At 42.7% G+C, this 22,192-nt stretch overlaps 1 protein-coding gene across 1 annotated transcript in view; it reads left to right on the top strand.

Annotated features, from left to right (window-relative positions):
• wdr33 (WD repeat domain 33) overlaps positions 1-21,417 on the top strand; it is a 109,643-nt gene extending 88,226 nt beyond the window's left edge. Inside the window, exons 17-21 of the mRNA XM_048542220.2 lie at positions 8,515-8,611; positions 11,166-11,640; positions 18,814-18,983; positions 19,557-19,718; positions 20,865-21,417. Coding sequence (XP_048398177.2) covers positions 8,515-8,611; positions 11,166-11,640; positions 18,814-18,983; positions 19,557-19,718; positions 20,865-21,088 — 1,128 coding nt within the window. The 3' untranslated portion in view covers positions 21,089-21,417. The remainder of the gene's footprint in view (positions 1-8,514; positions 8,612-11,165; positions 11,641-18,813; positions 18,984-19,556; positions 19,719-20,864) is intronic.
• The last annotated feature ends 775 nt before the right edge of the window (positions 21,418-22,192 follow it).

The raw sequence follows: 22,192 nt of genomic DNA, 5'->3' as shown, positions 1-22,192 counted from the left end.
CTTTTCCAACTCTTCCACATCTTTCCTGAAATGAGGTGACCAGAACCGGACACAATACTCCAGATGTGGCCAAACCAGGGTATTGTATAGCTGGAGCATAACAACGGCTCTTGAACGCAATCCCTCTATTAATGAAAGCTAACACACCATACGCCGCCTTAAACACTCTGTCCACTTGGGTGGCAACTTACAGGGAACTGTGGACGTGAACCCCAAGATCCCTCTCCTCCTCTACACTGCCAAGAATCTTTCCGTTAACCCTGAATTCTGCTTTCAAATTTGTCCCTTCAGTATGAATCCCCTCACACTTTTCAGGGCTAAACCCCATTAATAGATTGGTATCACACCCACTAACGTTTACGCCTTCCACCATTGACATTTAGATCTACAAAATGCACTGCAGAAATTTGCAAGGCTCCTTAGACAGCACTTTCCAAACCTGCAAGCTCTGCTATGTAGAGAGCAAGACCAACGGTTACATGGGAACACCACCATCTGCAAGTTCTTCTCTAAACTACTCACCATCCTAATATGGAAATATATCACTGCATCAAAATCCTGGAACTCCCTCCCTGCCTAAAAAACATTTTGAGTGTATCTACACCAAATAGACTGCAGTGGTTCAAGAAGTTGGCTGACCATCATCACCTCATGAGCAATTGAGATTTGACAATAAATACTGGCCTGGTCATTTCCCCTGAAAATAAAATCAACCATGCTATTGAATGTCGAGGAGAAATAGTTAGATTCCGGTTGTTTGAGATGGTCATTAACTGGCACTTGCATGGCGTGAGTGTTATATGCCACTTGCCAGCCCAAGTGTGGGTGTTATCCAGGTCTTGCTCTTCATCAACACGACTACTTTAATATCTGAGGAGTTGCCAATGGTGATGAACATTTTGCAATCTTCAGTGAACCTCCCCACTTCTGATCTTGAGATGCAGAGAAGATCATTGATGCAGCAGTTGAAGATGGTTGAGACTGGCACAGTACACTGAGGAACTGAGGGATGTTGTGACGGAGTGGCGGTGTCCTTACCTCTGGGCCAGGAGACTCAGGTTTGAGTCCCATCTGCTGCAAAGATGTGTAATAATGACTCTTTTTTGAAAAGGTTGAATAGAAGGTATCTACTCTCGGGATGTTCTGGGACTGAGCTGATTGACCTCCTATAACTACATCCATCTTCTCATGTGCAGCTTCATTATGTAGCTGCCCATAGAAACACACTCATGCTTCCTACAGTACTTGTAGATGTTATGACTGTTGGCTCAATTGACTGCACTTTTACTTTTGGGTCTGAATGTTATGGTACTTGAGGCCTTTATCAGGGATGTGAGCAGATAATTTAAAGTTTTTGAGAAGATTTGTAGCTAGGGTTGTGGACTTGCTCACCAAGCTGGTGTGTTTGACTGTGGATTTTTTGTCAAGCTGCTAGGACACATTGTCAGTTATGTTCCTCAGTTTGTTGGGCTGGTTAGCATCACTTCCAGTTCTGTTTTTCAGTGGTTTGTGTACCAGGTCCAGTTCAGTGTGTTTGTTGATGGAGTTCCGGTTGGAATGCCAGACCTCCAGGAATTCCCTGGCATGTCGCTGTTTGGCTCATGCTATTGTGGATGTGTTGTCCCAGTCAGACCTGTGTCACTCTTTGTCCATATGCAGTAAGAATTGTTTTTTTTCTCTTCGTGGCCAGTTGGTGTTTGCATATCCGTATTATCAGTTTTCTTGTAGTTTGGCCTGTGCAATGTTTCTTTCAGTCCTTGCATGGTATTTTTGTATATTACGTTAGTTTTATTGGTTGTGGATGTGGGAGAAAGCTAATGCACTACTAGCAGATACCGACACCTACCAACAGATGGTGATAGACCCAACATGGCAGTTAGAGAACAACAAGGGAATACAACAATCCTGAAGAAATTACACAACTCAGGAGATATTAGCAAGACAACACACCCCGCTACTGTGGTCTCTAAAGTACACAAGCCAAGAGTCCCCCTCAGACCCATTGTCTCACTATCCGGCACATCAACATACAGACTAGTCAAAGAACCACAACAGAAACTGAAATACTTAGTTGATGACACTACCCATTGCATCCATTCCTCCCAAGGATTCCTGAACATCATCAAGGATACCAGGATAGAAGGAGGGCAAAGTAATGATATCATTTGACGTAACAGCACAATTTGCATCCAGAAACATCGAACCAGCCAAAGAGACAATTGCCACACTACTGGACAAGTCAGGAAGGCAGGCACACCACAACATCAACAAGGACAAAACCCTGAAACTGCTGGGTCTGTGCCTCACAACCCACTTCACCTTCAACGACTGTACATTCAAACAAATCAATAGAACACCAATGGGATCTCCAATATCAGAACTTATAGCAGAAACAGAGATGCAAAGGTTGGAATAGACAGTGCTCCTGACTATACAATCCAAACTCTGGGTCCCATGTGTAGAAGATTATCAAATACACAAAACTAGAAGAAACCCACCAACACATAAAACCGCTTACTCACCAGAAAAAAAAATCACAAAAGAAGAGAGCAATAACCGTCTACCCTTCATAGACAAAATGGTAGAATGTAAGAACAACTGGGAATTCCAGACTAGCATATACAGAAAGACCACTCATATGGACCAGATACTTAATTACACCAGCAATCACACCATTATCCATACAAGAGCTGCATCAGGACATTATTCAAATAAGCAACCCAGAATTGCGCAAAGCAGAACAGGAGCATCCGTACAGAGTTTTCAAAAGGAATGGATGCCCAAAAAGCACAATCCGCCATTACGCCCTTGACAGACTACAACACGAAGACACAACATGGCCAGACACACTTGCCACCCTGCAGTACAACAGAGACATAGCAGAGATGACCACAAGACCACTCAGACCCCAAGACATCAGGGTAGCCCACAAACCAACGACCATCCTGTGACAGTGACTGACGAACGTAAAGGATCCCAAACCCACAACTAGTAAAGCTAGCGTAATACACAAAAAAACCGTGCAAGGAATGTGAAAAACAGTACATAGGCCATATGGGAGGAAAACTGGCAAGGATACACAGACACCAACTAGCTACCAAAAGACATGACCAATCCTTGCTGGTCTCACTACACATAGACAAAGGAGGACACGGATCCGACTGGGACAACACACCCATAATAACACAAGCCAAACAGAGACATGCCAGGGAATTCCTGGGGGCCTGGCATTCCAACCGGAACTCCATCAACAAACACATTGAACTGGACTCGATATACAAACCACTGAAAAACAGAACCGGTAGTTATAGTAACCACCCTGGCAAACCAAGGCATATAAATAACAAGCAGGACAGAATATCAGCATTTCACCGGAGGTCACTGATGACATTACCTAGCAGGGTGACGAAACGTCTGCAGTCAAACACACCGGCTCAGCGAGCAAGTCTACACCCTCGGGAGCAGATAATCTCAGTTGATCATCCACGACAAAACTGAGAGAATGATACTCTAGCGATTGGAACCAGGTGGATCTTGTTGACTATGAAATCCTTGATTGGCCCAGGTTAACAACCCCAATCAGGAAAGATCTGGTTGACTAATATAACCAGGAGATGAGAATCCCCTTCAGTTCAGGGAACTGACTCCGAGCTAGCTGGTCACAGCCTGCGTACAAGTAAGTATAGGGTGACTTGGTGACGGTATACTGGTCTGTATGCAGTTATTTCCGCCACATTGTTTGCGGTGCTGCTTTTCTGAGCAATCAATGCACAGAGGCCTGTTTTGCTTACTTCAGGTGTATCTTCTGGATGTCATTCTGCTATCTGAGTAGGAACAGAAGTTCAGTGCTTCTGAACATTCGATGTTCCCCTCTCTACCCACCAAGTTAAAAATATTGGCGTTCATGATAGATTACGTGTATAATGGTACCTACTGACCTTCAGAATGATTCCTTGGCATATCTGTTTGAGAGGAGACAAAGCTACTGTTTGAATGTAAATTTATTTCCTAATTGTGGAGAATAAAATTAGAGCCATAAAACTACATTGAAATTTGATTAGCAGTGCCTATTCTCATCTCTGCAGACTTCAAGAATAATAGGATTAAATCTTTAAAATTTCATGGGCCACAGACTTCTCTGGCAAGGACTTATTGCCCAACTTAAATGTCCATGAGAAGATCGATTCCACATTTTTTTCGTGTTGCTAAAATAAATCAGTTTATGGTGTGCCTCATTGATCAGCAAGTGGTGGATAAAGTGGAATATTCTGTTTGGCTCTTCAATAATTCCACTTTGCAGCTTTATAAGGACCATATCTGACTCAGTTCAAACGAAGACTGTAATTTCTGTCAGTGAATGGGACAAACCATTCTTGTCTCCTGCATTATTGTATATTCAATCCTTCAGAAAGATTCAACTTATTATTATGAATGACTTCAGTATTGAAATGCATCTTAATTCAAGAGGAAGCTTTTTCTTAGTTGCTTCATGTTGGTACACCAGTACAATGCTGATAGAATACTGCATTGTGAGATACTGTCTTTCAGATAAGATGTTAAACTGATGCACATCTATTCAATGGTACCATTTCAAAGAGAGTATTTAAGCTACTCCTAATGTCCTGACAAATTTATTGTTTGTTGAACATCACAAAAGCAGTTTTTTAAATTGGACTAGGGCAAATTTTAATGGTATCAGACTAGAACTTTCAAAAGCTGATTGGAGTAGACTGTTCACAGGTAAAATGACGTCTGACACGTGGGAGATGTTCAAGAGTATGATGAAAGTTCAGAGGCATTATGTTCCTGTTAGAGTGAAGGGTAAGGCTGGTATGATTAAGGAACAATAGATGAATAAAGGTATTGAGGTTCTAGTCAAGAACAAAAGAGAATCTTATTTTAGATATAGACAGCTTGGTTGAATTGAATCTCTTAATATAAAGAGTGTAGAAGCATACTTAGGAGATACATCAGGAAGACAAAAAGGAGATAAGAGATAACATTGACAGATGAAGTTAAGGGTAATCCAAAGTGATTCTACAAATACATTAATAGCAAGAGGGCAACTAGAGAGAGTATAGGGCCTCTTAAAGGGCAGCTCGGTGACTCTGGTTAGCACTGCTGCCTCACAGCACCAGAGACCTGGGTTCAATTCCACCCTTGGGTAAACATCTGTGTGGAGTTTGCACATTCTCCCCGTGACTGTGTGGGTTTCCTCCGGGTGCTCCGGTTTCCTCCCACAGTCCAAAGGTGTGCAGATTAGGTGGATTGGCCATGCTAAGTTGTCCATAGTGTTCAGGGATGTGTAGATTAGGTGGGTTATGAGTGATGGGTCTGAGTGGGTGCTCTGAGGATCGCTGTGGACTTGTTGGGCCAAAGGGCCTGTTTCCTCACTGTAGGGATTCTATGATAATTCTATGAAAAGATCAAGGTAGTCGTCTTTGTGTTGAACCCCAGGAGATGGGAGAGACATTGAATGAATATTTTGTGTCAGGTTTTGCTGTAGAGAAAGAAATAGAATCTAGAGAAAGCAAAGAAATAAACCTTGATGTTTTAAAAACAGTTCACATTACAGACAAGGAAGTTCGGGGTGGCGGGGGTTCTTAGAGAGTATAAAGGTGGATAAATTGCTGGGACTTGATATAATGTAAGGGAGGAAATTACGAGACCCCTTGCAGAAATATTTGCATCATCTATAACTATGGCTGAGGTGCCTGATGACTAATGTTATTCCTTTGTTTAAGAAAGGTTGTAAGAAGAAAATGGGGAACTGTAGACCAGTGAGTCTGACTTCACTAGTGAGTAAATTGTTGGAAGTGATTATCAAAGATAAGATTTACGGACATTTAGAGAGGCAAAAATTGATTAGGGATAGTCAGCATGGTTTTGTGTGAGGAAAATAGTGTTTCACAAATTTGATTTGAGTTTTTGAGGAAGTTACCAAAAAGGTTGATGGCAGAGCAGTAGACATTGTTTATTTGGATTTTAGTAAAGCCTTTGACAACGTTACACACAGACTAATTGGTAAAGCCTGGTCACTTGGGATTCAGGGTGAGCTTGCCAATTGGATACATAGTCAGCTTAACAGCAGGAGACAGAGAATAATGGTGGAGGGTTGCTTTTCGGACTGGAGACCTGTAACCAGCAGTGTTCCACAGGAATCAGTTCTGGGTCCTCTTTCGTTTGTTATTTATATAAATGGTTTGGATGAGAATATAGAAGGCATGGCTAGTAAGTTTGCGGATGACACCAAAATTGGTGGCATTGTAGACAATGAAGAAGGTTTTCTAAGATTACAACGGGGTCTTGATCAAATGGGTCCATGAACAGAAAAATGGCAGATGGAGTTCAGTCTGGATAAATGCATTTTGGTACAACAAACAAGGGTAGGGTTTGTACAATTAATGGTAGGGCCTTGGGTAGTGTTATAGAACAGAGGGACCTAGGGGCGCAGGTACATAATTCTTTGAAGTTTGCATTATATATAGACAGGATGGTTAAAAAGGTGATTAGCACACTTGCCTTCATTGCTTAGTCCTTTGAGTGTAGGAGTTGGGACGTTATGTTGAGGCTGTACGGGACATTGTTGAGGCCTCTTCTGGAATACAGTGTCCAGTCTGGTTGCCCAGTTATGGGAAGGATATTGTTAAACTGGAGAGGGTTCAGAAAAGATTTACCAGGATGTTGCCAGATGTGGAACATTTGAGTCATAAGGAATGGCTGGATAGGCTGATACTTCTCTCGTTTGAGCATTGGATGTTGAGAGTTGACCTGACAGAGGTTTATAAAATAATGAGAGGTGTAGATAGAGTTGGTGGTAGTTCTCTTTTCCCTAAGATGGGGAATGTCAAGACTAGGCAGCACATTTTTAAGGTGAGAGGAGAGAGATTTAGGAAAGAGGTGAGGCAAGTGTTTTTTTGCACAGAGGGTGGTTTGTGTGTGGAATGAACTTCCTGATGAAGTGGTAGATTTGGGTGCAATTACAGTGTTTAAAAGACATTTGGATGGATATATGAAGAGGGAAGTTTTGGAGGGATATGGTTCAGGAGCAGGCAGGTGGGACTGGTTTAGTTTGGGATTATGTTCGGCATGGACTGGTTGGACTTAATCGTCTTTTTCCGTGCTGTATGGCTGTAATTGACCACTATCACATTGCTCTTTATAGGAGCTTGCTGAGCTCAAAATTGGCTCCATCTTTTCAAATTACAGCAGTGACTTAAATGTCCAAAGTACTTCATAAAGCATGTTGAGCACCATGACAATGCTGAATCAACTGTTAATAACTGCACCAAAATCCAATTCGTTATTGTGAGAACATACCCAAATACACGTTTTTGCCTCACTGCACCAACGTGTTTTTCCATCTGTTCACTCACATTGGATCCCATTTGCTTACCACTCTTAAAACCTGCCCAAATTTGTTTGAAAAGTGTTTATTCCCTCCTATGCTGGATTCCTCTCACCCAGTGAGATAGAAGACTTTGTGTGGGTAAAATTATGTAATACAAACAAACGAACATCCACAACAGATGCTCTTGAATCTGACTGATCTGAGTTTCTTGTTGGTTTATCTTTATTTTGCTGATTCTGTCACTACAACACTTTAGATTTCAAGCAATATATGATATTGTAACATCTCAACAAAGAACATTAGAAAAGCCTTTTTCCTCTTATTTAAGAAATTATTAGAGAACAAACATGATTTCTTATTTTGAAAGAAATATATTGATATTAAAGAGATTTAATAGTTCATTAGGGGGAACAACTGAGAGAAGATGGTGAGCCCGCCAATTGGAAAAAGCTTCTTTAATGTTCGCTCAAATAAATCTAACTCCTTTCCCTACCCTTTCTACTACTGACTATCTTGGACAAACTGGATTGAAACCATTAAAGAACTAATTTGAATCCTCCTCCATTTCCATTCTTGGCCCCTTCCATTCCTTCTAAGGTTCCAGCCTCCAGTCTGGAATTCACCACTTCAAAAAGGAAACCATTCGGCCCGTAGTGTTTGCACTGGCCAAACACGTGATCTCTTCTTCAGCCACATTCTCTCACTCATCATCCAGTTCCTGCTAATATCTGAATCTAGGTATCTTCCTCTGTTGCCATTCAGCACAAAGTCCCTAGGTGTGCTCTGATGTTATAACAAAGGTCCCATGTTAAACAAAGTTGTTTATGCTGGTAAGCGACTTCCTCATTCCAAGCTCAATAATTCACTCTTCGGTTCTGTAAATGATAATGGACTGATTTTAAGCAAAACGTTTAAAAGGCAATTAGACTGATATTAAGTGATTTGCTTCCTTGATGAACATACGAGTTCTGCCCAAATTAGATGCAACAAAAGACTAAAGTACAAAATAAAGTTCTGCAGTGTTGGCTGTATTTTTCTGGTTGTACAACATATGACAGATTTCTATCTATTGTGGTTTATGAAACACCAAAGTGTTTTTTTTTTCTTTTAAGTTAATCTGTGCCTCGTGGTTGATTCATTTGTTAATTTCTTTCCTATGAAAGGCTGGAAACCAAGTGCCACCATTGATGATGGTACAGCAGGGTCCGGTTCGATTACCTGCTTCTAGTCAGGGACCTCCAGGTCCTGGGCCAAACAAAGGTGAGAAGCGCAGCACTACACATAAATGGATTAATTAAACTGAGGCATAAAGACCCTACCCCTCAGCTATTATCCTGCCTCGCAGAACTTTGCCCGTGCGTAATGGTCATTCATGTTGAAGGTGCATTGATTCATTGTTGTAGCGCCAGGGACCTGGATTCAATTCCAGGTGATTGTCTGTGTGGAGTTTGCACATTCTACGTGTTTCTGTGTAGTTTTCGTCTGGGTGCTCCAGTTTCCTTCCACAGTCGAAAGATGTGCAGGTCAGGTGGATTGGCCGTGCTAAATTGATGGAAGTGTCCAGGAATGTGCAAGCTACGTGGGTTAGCCATGGGAAATGCAGGATCACAGGGATGGGGTACAGGGGGTGTATTTAGGTGGCATGCTGTTCGGAAGGTTGGTGTGGGCTTGACAGGCCAAATGGCCTGCTTTTGCAATATACCGAATCTATGATTCTATCCTGCACAAATAGTGTTTAAGCTCCTGTCAAGAAGGAAGAAGGAACAGAAAATTCAGTATGCAGAATGCTCCAGAATTTGAAGAATGGATGATATATTAACTAATTTCAATGTGCGAGATAAAAATCACAAAAGTGTGCATTGCAAATAATTGAGCTGCAGCACCTTGCCATGTTGGACTTTGGTAACCTTTGTGAAATCCATTGCTCTGTCTACCGGAGTATGTGGTTCCGGTTTTAAGAAGATCTTAATTGGCATACACACAAGCTGCTTTTGTCAGTGTTTGATTCACAAACAGCTGATGATATTTGAATGGTTCATATACCTGCTGGTCATCCTCACTCAACTAAATTGGCCATCTGTTTTTTGACACGTGACTAGTATTACTCTAGGTGAGTGAAGTGCTTCACTGCGGGAGGAGGCTTTCTCAAACCAGCAGGGATTTCACCTCTTGTGGTAAATTGGGAAGTGGCATTCATTGACCTATAAAGGTTCATTGTCTGAAATTAAGTGAACTCTGGCATTTGAATGACCTGCTCATAAAAGATTTGTGAAGCTAAAGAGAGATGTTGTTTTAAAAAACGACAATGAGCAATTTATTCAGGTTCCTCCCCAAGAGAGAGCAGCATATTGTACAGTGAATGAAGTGTTGTATAAAATAATACCATGCCCATCTTTTGTTCATTAAGTAAAATTTCTGCAAAGGCTGGCCTGACATTTGTTTTTGAAGTATTTTCTAGTTCTCAGTTTATAGGGTTCTCTAATGCCACCACAGCTGTAATGGCAAAATATGTTTGCTATTTATGCCAAAAGTTTTCTGGAGGTAATCTTCTCACTAAAACATCATTGTCTTTTGATACAAGACTCTAAGTCAGTGCTGGGACTAGTCTAGTACAGTGCACGTGTTTTTGTGATTTATTTCATCAGAATTTTGTAAATTAAACCATTCGTAGGGTTGTAGATTAATCCGTTCCGAGGTTTGTCAGTTTATAGAATCATGGGTTTGTGGATTAATTTTGAGGTTTGCCCAGTTGTTCTTTTTAGCATCAGCTGTGGTTCAGTGAATAACAGCCTTGTCTCTGGGACAGTAGGTTCTGAGTTCACTGGGTTCTCCCCCCAAAAACTTGAAACCAAAACATAGGCTGGCAGACTCAGTACATTATTGAGAAAGTGCTGCACTCTCAGAGGATGACTTTAATTTGAGGCCCCACCTACCTGCTAAAATAAAGATGAGAGATCCCATAAGCTGCTCAAGAAAGAGTAGAAGAATTCCTTCTGTTCTCCTGGCAAATATTTATCCATTAAACAACATCATTAAAACAGGTTATCTGGCCATTATCAGGTTACTATTTTGTGGAAGCTTGATATGCATCAATTAATTGTTATGTTGTCTACATATGACAGGGACTACACTTTAGAAAATTCTCAAATGTTTGCAAAATGTTTTGAGACACTCATTGATCCTAATGTTAGAGGCACTTTAGAAATGGAGTTTTTTGTGCTTTGCGTTTTTAAACAACAAAACACAGTTCCTGATCACTCGCTTATCTATCAGGAGTCGGTTAGCTCAGTTGGCTGGATGGCTGATTTGCCGATGCAGAGTGATGCCAGCAGCGTGGGTTCAGCTCTTGCACCACTTGATTTAGCATGAAAATCCTGCCTTCTCACTTGCCTTTCTCCTGAGGTGCACTGACCGTAAAAGTCAGCGCAAGATGTCTCTGTCTCTAATGAGAGAACAACCTTATGTTTCTCTGGGATTGTGGCGACTTCACGTATGCTTGCCTGTGTAAGTGTCTTTAGGAAATGAAATATGTCAGGGAACAAGTGAAGTATATGAGAGGGGAGAAAAGGCGCCATAATGTTAACACCAATTTATTGAGTGTTCCAGTTCTAAGATTTCAGAGCCCTTTATTGTTCAATTGCTGTTAGTGTCAGCTAGTTAATGGATCATCATACTTTCTGCGTACGTTTGTCTACACAGCCAATATATGTTCACTTAAATACATTGTGCACAGGGAGAATGTTGTCCATTTTTGTGCTCATGTTGTTCATCTGTTAGCTTTAATAACCGCTTCAAACTGGTTTTGTCTTAAAAGGTGAATCTCATGGTCCTCCAAATCATCACATAGGCCATCCGCAGGAAATGAGGCGTGACCCGAGCACAGAGCGTGAACCTGAACGAGGACCTCTATTCAGGGGATCCCATGACTGGGGCGATCCTCGGGAAAACAGAGGCTCCGCAGAGAGGCGGGGCCCACCCCAAGACTACCATGATCGTTTTGAAGGACCAGATCAGTTTCACGATGATTTCCGGAAGGATGAGCGATATGGCCACAGGTCGCGGGAATTTGAGAACCGTATGGGCCCACTACCCCTTGATGATGGTTGGAGGCGAGGACCTGGTCCTCAGCGGGATTTTCCTCCTGATCAGGAGTACAGGGACTTTGGGGATCCTGAGCACAGGGGCCCAAACCGGGGTCCACCCCAAGGTTGGGATGGACGCAAACCAGTAGATGAACGATTCATGAGGGAGCCCGAGGATATGCGATTTCGTGGGCGGAGGGATGACAGGTGAGAATAAATTCTGAGTGGTTGTTGAGTAGGGACCCCTGACATGCAGCTTTATTTATCCAAAATATTATAACTTAACATATATGGAACTAGATTTGAAATTGGATGTCTTCTGATTTTAGACTTGCCCCATTGATTAGAATTAGTGAAACATTCATTCAGCTGGAAGTGCAGTTTATTGGGCTTTACGGTGCAAACAAATCCCAGCAGGTAGCAGGTGTGTGACAATTGTGTTACCAAGCAGAAGGAGAGTTAAAGAATGATTGAGTCTGTGAAAAAGATAAAATTGAGTCCAACTATTAATGGGAATTTAGATCCTTTCTACATGGTGGCTCGGTTTTTGTGGTGAGGCCACAGTGCTCACCTCAGGCCTCAGAGGAAACTGCCAATGTGACATTGCTTTGACCTTCCAGACTGCTGTTAAAATCCCCTGCCAAGTAAAGGAGATCCCTTGGTGGGCAGTCGCAATGATGTCAGCAAGCAGTATGTGATCAAGCAAATCGAAAAATTCACGCACGGCAAACCAGGAAGTGAAGCGCATCCTTCACTTTTAATTCATGTTTTCAGATAATGAAATAAAAGTTCTGACAGTATTAAGATAGAAGCTAAAATAAAGATGAACAAAGTTTAAAATAATAAAATTTCTTGTAAGAAAGTCTGCAAGTTTTTATTGTTGCAGAGAAGTTTAATATTCAACACATATAAAATTAGCTTCCAGTAATAAAGTGGGAAAGAGTACAGATTAGCCCCAATGACATCGCATTCCACAAGGTTTTAGTTCTTCAAGGGTTTTCGCATCAACTCCAACAAAGAATTAATGAAAGTTGCCACCACATCATGATTGCAGTCTGCAAAAGTCTATTTGTATCTAATAGGAGCGCATAGACTCTCAGGGTGCAACTTTTGAATTACTGCATTATTCTGTGCATGTCGGAACTCCCAAACTCCTGTCAGTTTTCAGTATAGGATGATGACAGAAATCAACATTTTTGCCATCATTACCACAGCCAAAGAGATTTGTAAACAATTTCACTCATCGTAAACGCAGGCCAAAAATTTGTAGCATGTACGAGGCTAATAAAGCATGTATTAATTAGAAACTGGAAGGTTCCTGTGTCTCTTGGGACACTCCTGGAATACAGAACTTGAGAAATGAAAAGAAGAAATTAACAAAAGCTTAGCATTTTTCACATCTCCAACTCCTGCTGACGAGGCCTGAAAGACATCCAGTTCAGGCCTAAATATTCACAAAGGAATAATTTGCAAATTAATGGCCCACCAACCTAGAAATCTGTTATGGGAAAAATTGAAGGGATTACATCTAAGTAGCACCAGGATCATAAAGGGGAGCAGTCAGTGTGGCATTAAAGCTAACATATTGTGCCATACAAATCTCTGAGAATTCCTTCAGGAGGCCGTTGCATTGATAGCCTAGGATAACCCAGTGAATTATTAGTGTGCACTTGGCTTGTATTCAGAAAAGTTCCTTTTGTGAAGCTTGTGAAATTGATTGGGTCTTCCACCTGGATTATGAATCGGCTTGGCAACAGAAGATGAGTATTGGGAATTGGGGGAAGTAATTAGGATTGAGCAAAAAACAACAGTGTCATTGGGCCCAGCAAACACATGTTCGTAAAGATGCTTCTGACCACAGCTGTCAGAGCTTTGGAACTGCAACCTGCTGCTACTATAACACAGAGTAGATGGGAGGGAATCTGTTCCCATTCATGAAATTATCAAGAATGAGAGTGCACAGGTTTTAACTAACTTGCAGAAGAAGAATAGGCTTTTTTTAACACGGTGAGTGATTATGTTCCAGAGTGAGCTGAAGAGAATGTGCTGGACGCAGGCATTTGAAAGGGAATACGGTTGTTATCTGAAAAGGAAGAGTGGGTTAGATGAAGGGGAGAAGGCAGTAACACGACATTTAAGTGAAATGAACATTTGGAATATCAGTGACACAATGGCCTCATTAAGTGTTGTAACAATTCTGCAAATGTGGTATCCTAAATGTTTCCATGTGTAGGCACAAAAACACAATCTGCCAAGAGATGGCCTGTTCACCCTATATTTGAACAAATGTCTCCAATCCTGTAGAGCAGTTTTAACATAGAGAAATAAGTCCAATTCTTTTCTGTAGATTTGAACAGGGTTCTGACCAGTGTGGGAATGCATTTGAACAGAGATGTCAAAATCTGTGGTGCCCAACACAAGGCTGACAGGAACCAGACTTTGATCCACGTGATCAGTTTGAAGATTTATAGGTGTTTTTTGTGTAGATTTACAATAGCAGCCAATACTGACGTCCCTGGATCCACTCTGCTTGAAAATTGGAAATGATAATGACCAGTCAAACACTGCTGTTAACTGGGCAGATCCAAACAAAGGTCTACATACAGTTGGACCCACTTATTCAAGACAGTTCGGAAATAGAGTTGCAGTCAGCTCCTGTACAGGCATTTTCCATTTGCACAGCACACAAAATTTGTTTTAAGTCCTTGCTGTTGGCATAAGCTTCTCTGAGGACAACAGTGAACTCCTTTGTTGCCACTGGCTGGCATTAATAATCCCATTGTGCCTTAGATTGCTTTAAAAGAAAACACATCTGCCAATTGTAAACCGTAAACCAGCTTATTCGCAGAAGCAGCAGTAAAAGCAACACCTTGAATCAATTCAAATGTAGAATGTGGAGCCAACTCTCAAACGTTAAACAGGCAAGTCAGCAAAGACTTTTGAAATGTCTTTCCATTTCTTGAGATCATAAAAGGCAGAATTGGAAGTCCCATTCCTTAGGGAACAGACTGCATTAATGCTTCAGGAGCCGCCAGTGGAGTTTCATTTGCTTCCCCACCTCAAGGCTCAAACATCCATCGTCCCCAAACATTTGGATACAGTAAGGATACACCAGCACCACCTCTTCATAAACATATTTCCACACTGATAGATCTGTTTCTACCCGAAGGTTCTGTCTGTTAATAGCACTGCCTCATTACTGTTAGTTATCCATAAAGCTGCAAGAATTATTTTTTTAAAAATTTCATTCACGGGATGAGGGTGTTGCTGGCTAGGCAGCATTTATTGCCCAGCCCTAATTGCCCAAATGGCAGTTAAGAGGCAGCCACATTGCTCTGGGTCTGGAGCCACATATAGGCCAGAGGTCTAGCTGGAGATTGCCTGCACTTATTTCTTGGTGTGGGATAAGATGTGTTTGTAGTGTTGTCCCTTTTTGCCTGTTCAAGTCTCTGTCATTCCATCCATACAGAAACCTCAGTACCACACCTCAACTGTTTTAAAGTTAAGCTGTGTAATCTTAAACAGTTAACTCTGCTTCAGTTAACTGGGTCAGACTGTAAGAATTCAGTGCAGAAATCGATGCACAATGCTGTGAATTAACCAAATGCAGAGCATCCTGAGAGAGCTCTCCGCACAGAGTAACCAGCAGAGGCTTCTATCTGTCCATCCAGCACCTTTTAAAAAAAACTTGTGGCTTTGTCATTTGGTATCTGAAGTTAAACTACATGACAGAGTCAGCATTCAAAGGGTGAACGCAGAGGCAGTACAAGTGCAAGAATGGACAGTAACAGTTCCTAGGGGCTGTTTCTGATGGAGACCAACAGGTAACCAGCTATAACCCTAAGGACAAATCTACTACCTAGAAGACAGTGACCAAAGGAGGAGGCAAATGTCCTGCAATAAATAATTTGTCGTCTTGTGTCAAGTAATTTTTTTTTGGTGGTGCTGCCTTGATATTTAGTTGGAACCTTTAAACATCTGCCCCACTTTTCAAAATGTTGCCTTTCAGTGTATCCAATCAGAGAGAGAGCTGTACTCAAAGATACTTTGAGACCGAGCCAAATGAGGAGATATTAGCGCAGATGCACAAAAGCTTTGAAGGAATGTCTTAAAGGAAAATAAGAAGAGAAAAAGTAGACTGTGATCTAGAGAGAAAATGCCAGCATTTAGACCCCAAGCAGCTGAAAGCACAGCCAGCTATGACACAACAATCATATGTTAATCAATTACTTACTGGACCGTAGGAGATTGAGGGGTGACCTTAAGAGGTTTTTAAATTCATGAGAGGTATGGATAGGTAATTGGCAGGTATCTTTTCCCTGTAGTGCGGAATTTCAAGACAAAGGGGCCTCTGTTTAAGGTGAGAGGAGAAAAATTTTAAAGGGATGAGAGAGGCAGTTTTTGTTTTACAGAGAGTGGTTTGTGTGTGTTTTGAACCAGAGGAACTGGTGGATGGAGGTACACTTGCAACATTTAAATGACATTTGGATAAGTGCATGAATAGAAAAGGTTTCAAAGGATATGGTCCAAGTGCAGGCAGGTGGGACCTGTTTAGTTTATGATTATGGTTGGCAGGGGCTGGTTAGACCAAAAGATCTGTTACCATGCAGTATGGCCCTATGACTCTGTGGGATGTTCAGGAGACCAGAATTAGTGACGAAAGGCTGGAGGAGATTACCACAGTAGCGAGGGACAGGACCATGGAATGATTTGAAAGCAAGGATGAGATTTTTTAAAAATTGAGTTGTTCCTGGTTTGGAAGCCAATGTAGGTCAGCAAGCACACTGGTGTCGGGTGGATGGGACTCTGAGTTAGGATATACACTGTTGGGTCTTAGGTGGGTTCACGTTTATGGGGAGTGGAAGAGCGTTGGAATAGTCAGGTCTAGAGGTATCAGTAGCCAAGGCATGGATGAAGGTTAGAATCAGTTTTAACCAACCGGTCTAGCATGCTTGGCCATTCAGTCAGACCTTGGCTGATATGTGATATAACTCCATATACCTTCATCCAACATTCGTTGATATCTTTGGTTAACAAGCATCTGTCAATCTCAGACTTATCCTGCCCTCTCTGTAAGGCCGGTATAGCCATCGTAAGGTGTGGAATCTGGAACTGCTCTCTGTATAAAGCTTTGTACAGCTGTAATGTAATTTCTACACTCCCTGTGCACATTTCCACGGCATTTTGACTAATGCTATTAATACATTTATGCAGTCTTTGTGTAGCTGGTATCCAGCACTGGTGTGCACAGTATTGCTCTTGCCATTTACAAGGTTGTGCTTTTGCCTTTGTTCAGAGGATAGAATCCCTACAGTATAGAAGCAGGCCATTTGGCCCAGCAAGTCCATACCAACCCTCTGAAGAGTATCCTACCCAGACCCACTTCATCCCTGAAAACCTGCACTTCCCATGGCAGTCCTGCCTAACGTGCACATCTTTGGACTGTGGGAGGAAACCCACGCAAACACGGGGAGAATGTTCAAACTCCACACTGACAGTTGCTTGAGGCTGGAATCGAACCTGGGTCCCTGGTGCTGTGAGGCAGCAGCGCTAACCACTGAGCCACCGTGCCTGCAAGAATACTTGCACCTACAGTTATGCATAGATAGCTTCCCCTCTCTCCCCTCTAATGTGAGTTTGTGCTGCACAACCACAGGCTGGGGAAGGGGTGTTGAGAGAACAGGAATGACTCTGATTTCCTGTTCTGTGTATCAGTATAGTGAACAAATGGGTGTACAACAAGGGCTGCACTCTATAACTTGTCTTTAGTGTTGTTAGCCAGCTATTCTCGCCAAGTTGAGGTATGAGGGCTGTTCTGTATACAAAAGCAAGCAGACCCTGGCCATTTAAGTTCATTTTCATGTACATGTTAAATTCCTTTACACAAGCTGAACAAGAGAGACAGGAGTATTGAGTCTGCTTGACCTTTCACTGAAATCATTGCTGATCTCATAACCCTCAACTCCATTTTCCTGACTTTCCCTATAACCATTGCTTTCCTTACTGATTAAAAATCTGCCCGTCTCAGCCTTGAATATGCCTAGCAACACCCTCTACAACCTTCTGTGGTAAAGAATTCCACAGATTCGCTACCCTCTGAGAAAAAAAATTCCTGCTCATCTGCTTTACAAGGGCAACCCTGTACTACACCCTCGGGTCCTAGACCCTTCCACAAGAGAAAACAGCCTTTGTGTGCTTATAACAACACAGTGTGAAGCTGGAGGAACACAGCAGGCCAGGCAGCATCAGAGGAGCAGGAATGTTGACGTTTCTGGTCAGGACCTTTCTTTATCTAACCTGTCAAGCCCTGGAAGAATCTTGTGTTTCAATAAGGCTGCCTCTCCTTCTAATTTCCGATGAATATAGGCCCATTTAATCTCCATTTAATCTCTTCTCATAAAATGGAGCATTCATACTTGGAATCAATCTCGTTGAAATAAAACACTTTCCTATATCTTTTCAACCTTGACTCCATACAAATGAATAGATTTACATCCAAATGGAGGAGCTGCAGTGCAGACAACATGCCTAAGGGTTGAACCCGTGGCCTGTTAGCAGGTTTAAAACTAATTAGCTTATTTCTTTCTTGTGTATGTGAATCTGTATATCACCCTCATTAGCTGGACAATTAATTTGTTGACTATTCTCAAAGGATTTGACAACGTTTACCAGGGCACAAAGTCGCTTATCTCAGCACATTGTGCATTCATGCTTTAAGTTTGTTTTTTGAGATCCCCTGAATGATCCACCGTACCAGTCACCTCAGTAAGAAGACTAGCCAATGCTCAGCCACTGTGCAGTGAGCTAAACCCCTTCTCTTGTGTGCAGAATATGATCTATTAAAACTTATAATTCCATGTCAATTTCTTTATTTTTGGTCAGTTATTTCAGATTACCTTCAGCCTGTTGTGCAAGCTTTGATTAACGGTCATCTAAGGGCAATATTAAACTGCACTGTGGCAGATTTTTATCTCAAAGTCGTGGGTGTAGATTCAACCTGGCATCGCAAGTATATATCACTTTGGAGAGATGGCTTTGTTGATAGTTTATCGCACTAGGTGTGATCAGATGAAGGGCATTTACCAATCAAAGCAATTGGTTTGGAGACTAAAACAGCTTTTTTGATCTATACACCTGGTGAGCCACAGTTCCTTAGCTGAAGAATAACACGTGTTGGTGCTGATGCTGTCTATTTGGGATTGTAGTGCTGGGAGAGTAGGGTAGCTGTTAATTTGAAACGTTAACACTTAGAGCTTGTATGAGCAGAACGTTGGAACTCGCAGTCGCGGTTCTTGGTGAGAGATGGAAATGTTACAGTTGGTCAGGTCTCTGAGACCCGTGGTAGAGCTGTGGGTGAACCGCCAAATCTTCTCTCTGCAGGTTCCGGCCCGTTCGGGGAGGAACTCGCCACGATGGCCGTGGTCTGCGAGGCAGAGAGGCTTTCATGAATATGGATGAGTTCATGGGCGATGAGGAGTTTGAGCAAGCAGAGGAGAACGCGAGGGGCCGTGACCCAGGAGGAAGAGGTCGGGGCCGTGGAGCAATACGAGGTATAGCTGAGCTCTGTTTGTTTCAGCAGTTTATTTGGTCTGTGTTGAACTATTATAGAAATAATAAATGTGCGGCCAATTTAAAAATCATTGCAATGTATGAAATGGTAACTGGCACGCAGGAACCTTATTGTATTGCACACTGTTTGGGGTTTCAGGGCTGCCCCAGTGTGAGTAAAACAGGTTGAGTTACAGATCTGATTTTCAACAAATTTACAGCAGAATATTCTTACAGACTGCCCACCCTTCCATGGTCCCTGCTTGCTGCAAGTATACTGGGATCAAGAATCCCCTTTCATGCCAACTTTCATCTATTTTACTTCGAGACCTCACCTCAATCTATAGCCCCTTAACCCTAATCTATAGACCTCGGTTTAAAAGCTTCGAGCACTAATTGTAAGGTTTTTGTCCCCTTATTCTGGACTTGCCCACCAGACGAAATCCTTTCTGTTTATCTTCTCTTTAAGTGCCTTTTCTAACCTTAAGCATCTCCTGATGCTGCATGAGCTCGACGTACAGGATGCCCCAGATTTTTTGTGCTGTTGATGATTTGTTTCATTTTTGACCTTCCAGGCGGGAGAGGGGGCCTTCTTCCTCTACCTGGCCACGAGGAATTCCCTCGCTTTGAGGGAGGCCGTAAGTCGGAGAAACGGCCGCTGTCTCCAGGAGGTCACCGCGATGGCTGGGGAGGACGAGGAGATCGAGGGGAAATCCTTGATGCCAACAGAGAACCAGGTTTGCTCTGGGGGATCCTTAACCTTCCACAGTTTTGCCCCTTGGAAAGTTAAATGGAGCCCCTGTGGAACGCTCAAGAGGGTCACGTGTGGTGCCTTGCATATCTGGTCTGTCTAGGTCACTGTGTTCACACTTATAGATATACAAGCCTGTATGACTATGTATGTTCACTTTGAAAAGTACTTCTTACTTCCACGAGGCTGTAATTTTCAGTAAGTTTGCAACAAGTAACCTAGTTGTGGCATTCCAAGCTTCCTTGAACTAAAATATAATTTTTTTTATTGCCAAATTTTTCTGATTTCTCTCACATTGGCCATCCAATGTTTGAGAGGCCCTTAGTCAAAATATATCTTGATGTTTGATGTGTAGGCCTGTACTGTGAAGAAGCAGTTTAACTTCCTGTCTTTCAAATGCTTGTCTGATCGGCCAGGTTGGGCTGGCTGCAGTCGCTATTCAGGCCATTTTCACCAGAACTGCTCACCTCCAGGTAACCAACATGAGGAGCGACCGCCATCACTCCATAGTATGGGCACTGTGTCACTTCCAGCTTGCATGCAGAACTTCTGATCAAAGAGATTGGGATGGACCTGATTTCCCTAGCTGAGGACAGAAACTCGAGCAAGTTTCTGTTCTGGGTGGGTGTCCGTCCAAGAGTGCAGCCACAGTGGGGGATGTTGGGGCATCTGAATAATCAAAGCAGCACGCTCTCTGCCCTCGCAGACGTTACTACAGAAGGGAGTGCAACGGGAACCAAGGCCCTGTCAATTAATGCTGTCCAGTAGTAGATCAGTCCTGTAGCAGTAAAGGATTGCTGAGCTTGCTCTTACTGTGCAGAGGTGTACAGAGCCAGCCAAGTTGCACAGCTTGTTCTGCATAAATAAGTGCTGCTTACGCAGGCAGAGTGGAGGATTTGGGCTTCCCTGATATCCAAACAAAGTACCCAAGCTTCGCTTCTTGAAGGGGTTATCTGTCTGGTCGTGTTTCACTTGAAGTGGAATGTTTCAGAATTCATTGAGATGAGTGGCTTCTGTAGACTACTGTCAGTACCAAGGTAGTACTACACTGTTGCTGTCGGCTATGCTGCAGTAAAGAGACTTGTTATGGGATGCTATTTAATGGATGTTCTTTTAATGGATTGTTTTACAGGCCGGAGTGGGCCAGCCTCATCGCCCCGTATGCCCAAGTCTGGCCGTTCCAATTCGCACGAAGGAGACCGACACGATGGTTTTCACCGAGATGACGGATTCAGTGGCCCCGGAGGACCCCCTCCTCGGGGTGGACCTAGAGGTGGCCCCAACTGGGGAAGGAGTGGCAAGGGCTCTGGTCCTGGGCCTCGCCGAGGCTCCTCCAGAGGCAGCAGAGGAAGATGAGTGAAGCAGCAAGAACAGAGGATTGATATTACTCAAGATCCCCAATGACCTATAACAGTCTTTCAAGTGGAACTTGTGCGTGCAGCCAGTGTGCGGGTCTGGCCTCAGAAGAAGCAGCGATCGTTCCTTTTTCATTTTTGTACAGTTGGCAGCAGTGTTTGTTGTTAAACTCCAGAAGTTTTAGTGTTGTGGGCTCTGGAGCTTTGCCACACACAGAGAATATGTCAGAACAGAGCGACTCTGACTCCATGTACAGTTTGTCTCTAGTGTCATTTTGTATGACTACACAATATAATTTGTGCAAAATTTAACAAAAGATGAAACGGAAACTGGCCTATATTTATTTTGCTACACTTTGCACCCACCCCAGGCACCAGCAGCACACACTGTTTGACTGCTTTGTCAGGCCCTTGCCTGAACCAGCAGAGTCAAATCGAAACACAGTTTGGCTATAGCAGTGCGAGACACAGCATGATGACCAGAATTCCTATGGTGTTGTTTGGGGGTCAAATGTTGAATAGCAACCTCCAAGACGTGCCATGGCCCCTATCTCTCTCACCTCAACAGGCAAAGGGAGCCTGGGTTTTAGTGTCATTTAGCAAATTTGTGACTGTACAGAGCTCCGTCTACTAAAGTGTCAGCTTAGGTTATGTGCTCCTACCCTTGGAGCGCTAACATCTGAGCCAGGTCACCACACACATTGGGATATTGCACTGACTGCAAAGCTAATTCAAAACATGTCATAGGCACAGATAGAGATATCTCACATCCAGGTATGGGCAGTGAAGTCACAAGTGCAGAGAACTGGATCAAGAGAGACAACAGTAGAGATGCTGTGGATTTTGAGAAAGACAGATACAAGAGAGATGCTAGTAATGCAAAAGCAGATGGGGTTAGTGTTAACGCACTAATATGCAGCAACAAGCGTGGAAGTTGCACTCCTGATGAGGTCTCCAGACTCTCCATTCATCTGATTCCTTCCCACAAGTGCTGCCAGACCTGCTGAGTTTCACCAGCAAATTATGTCATTGTTCCAGATCTGCAACATATGCAGTTCTTTGTTTTATTTTGGCACTGTATTGTACCATACAATGATAGCAGAAG

The sequence above is a fragment of the Stegostoma tigrinum genome, chromosome 14 (genome assembly GCF_030684315.1).
Source record: "Stegostoma tigrinum isolate sSteTig4 chromosome 14, sSteTig4.hap1, whole genome shotgun sequence".
In the NCBI taxonomy this organism is placed as follows: domain Eukaryota; kingdom Metazoa; phylum Chordata; class Chondrichthyes; order Orectolobiformes; family Stegostomatidae; genus Stegostoma; species Stegostoma tigrinum.
Note: the sequence above shows the minus strand (reverse complement) of the source record. Positions and strands in the feature narration are given on the sequence as shown.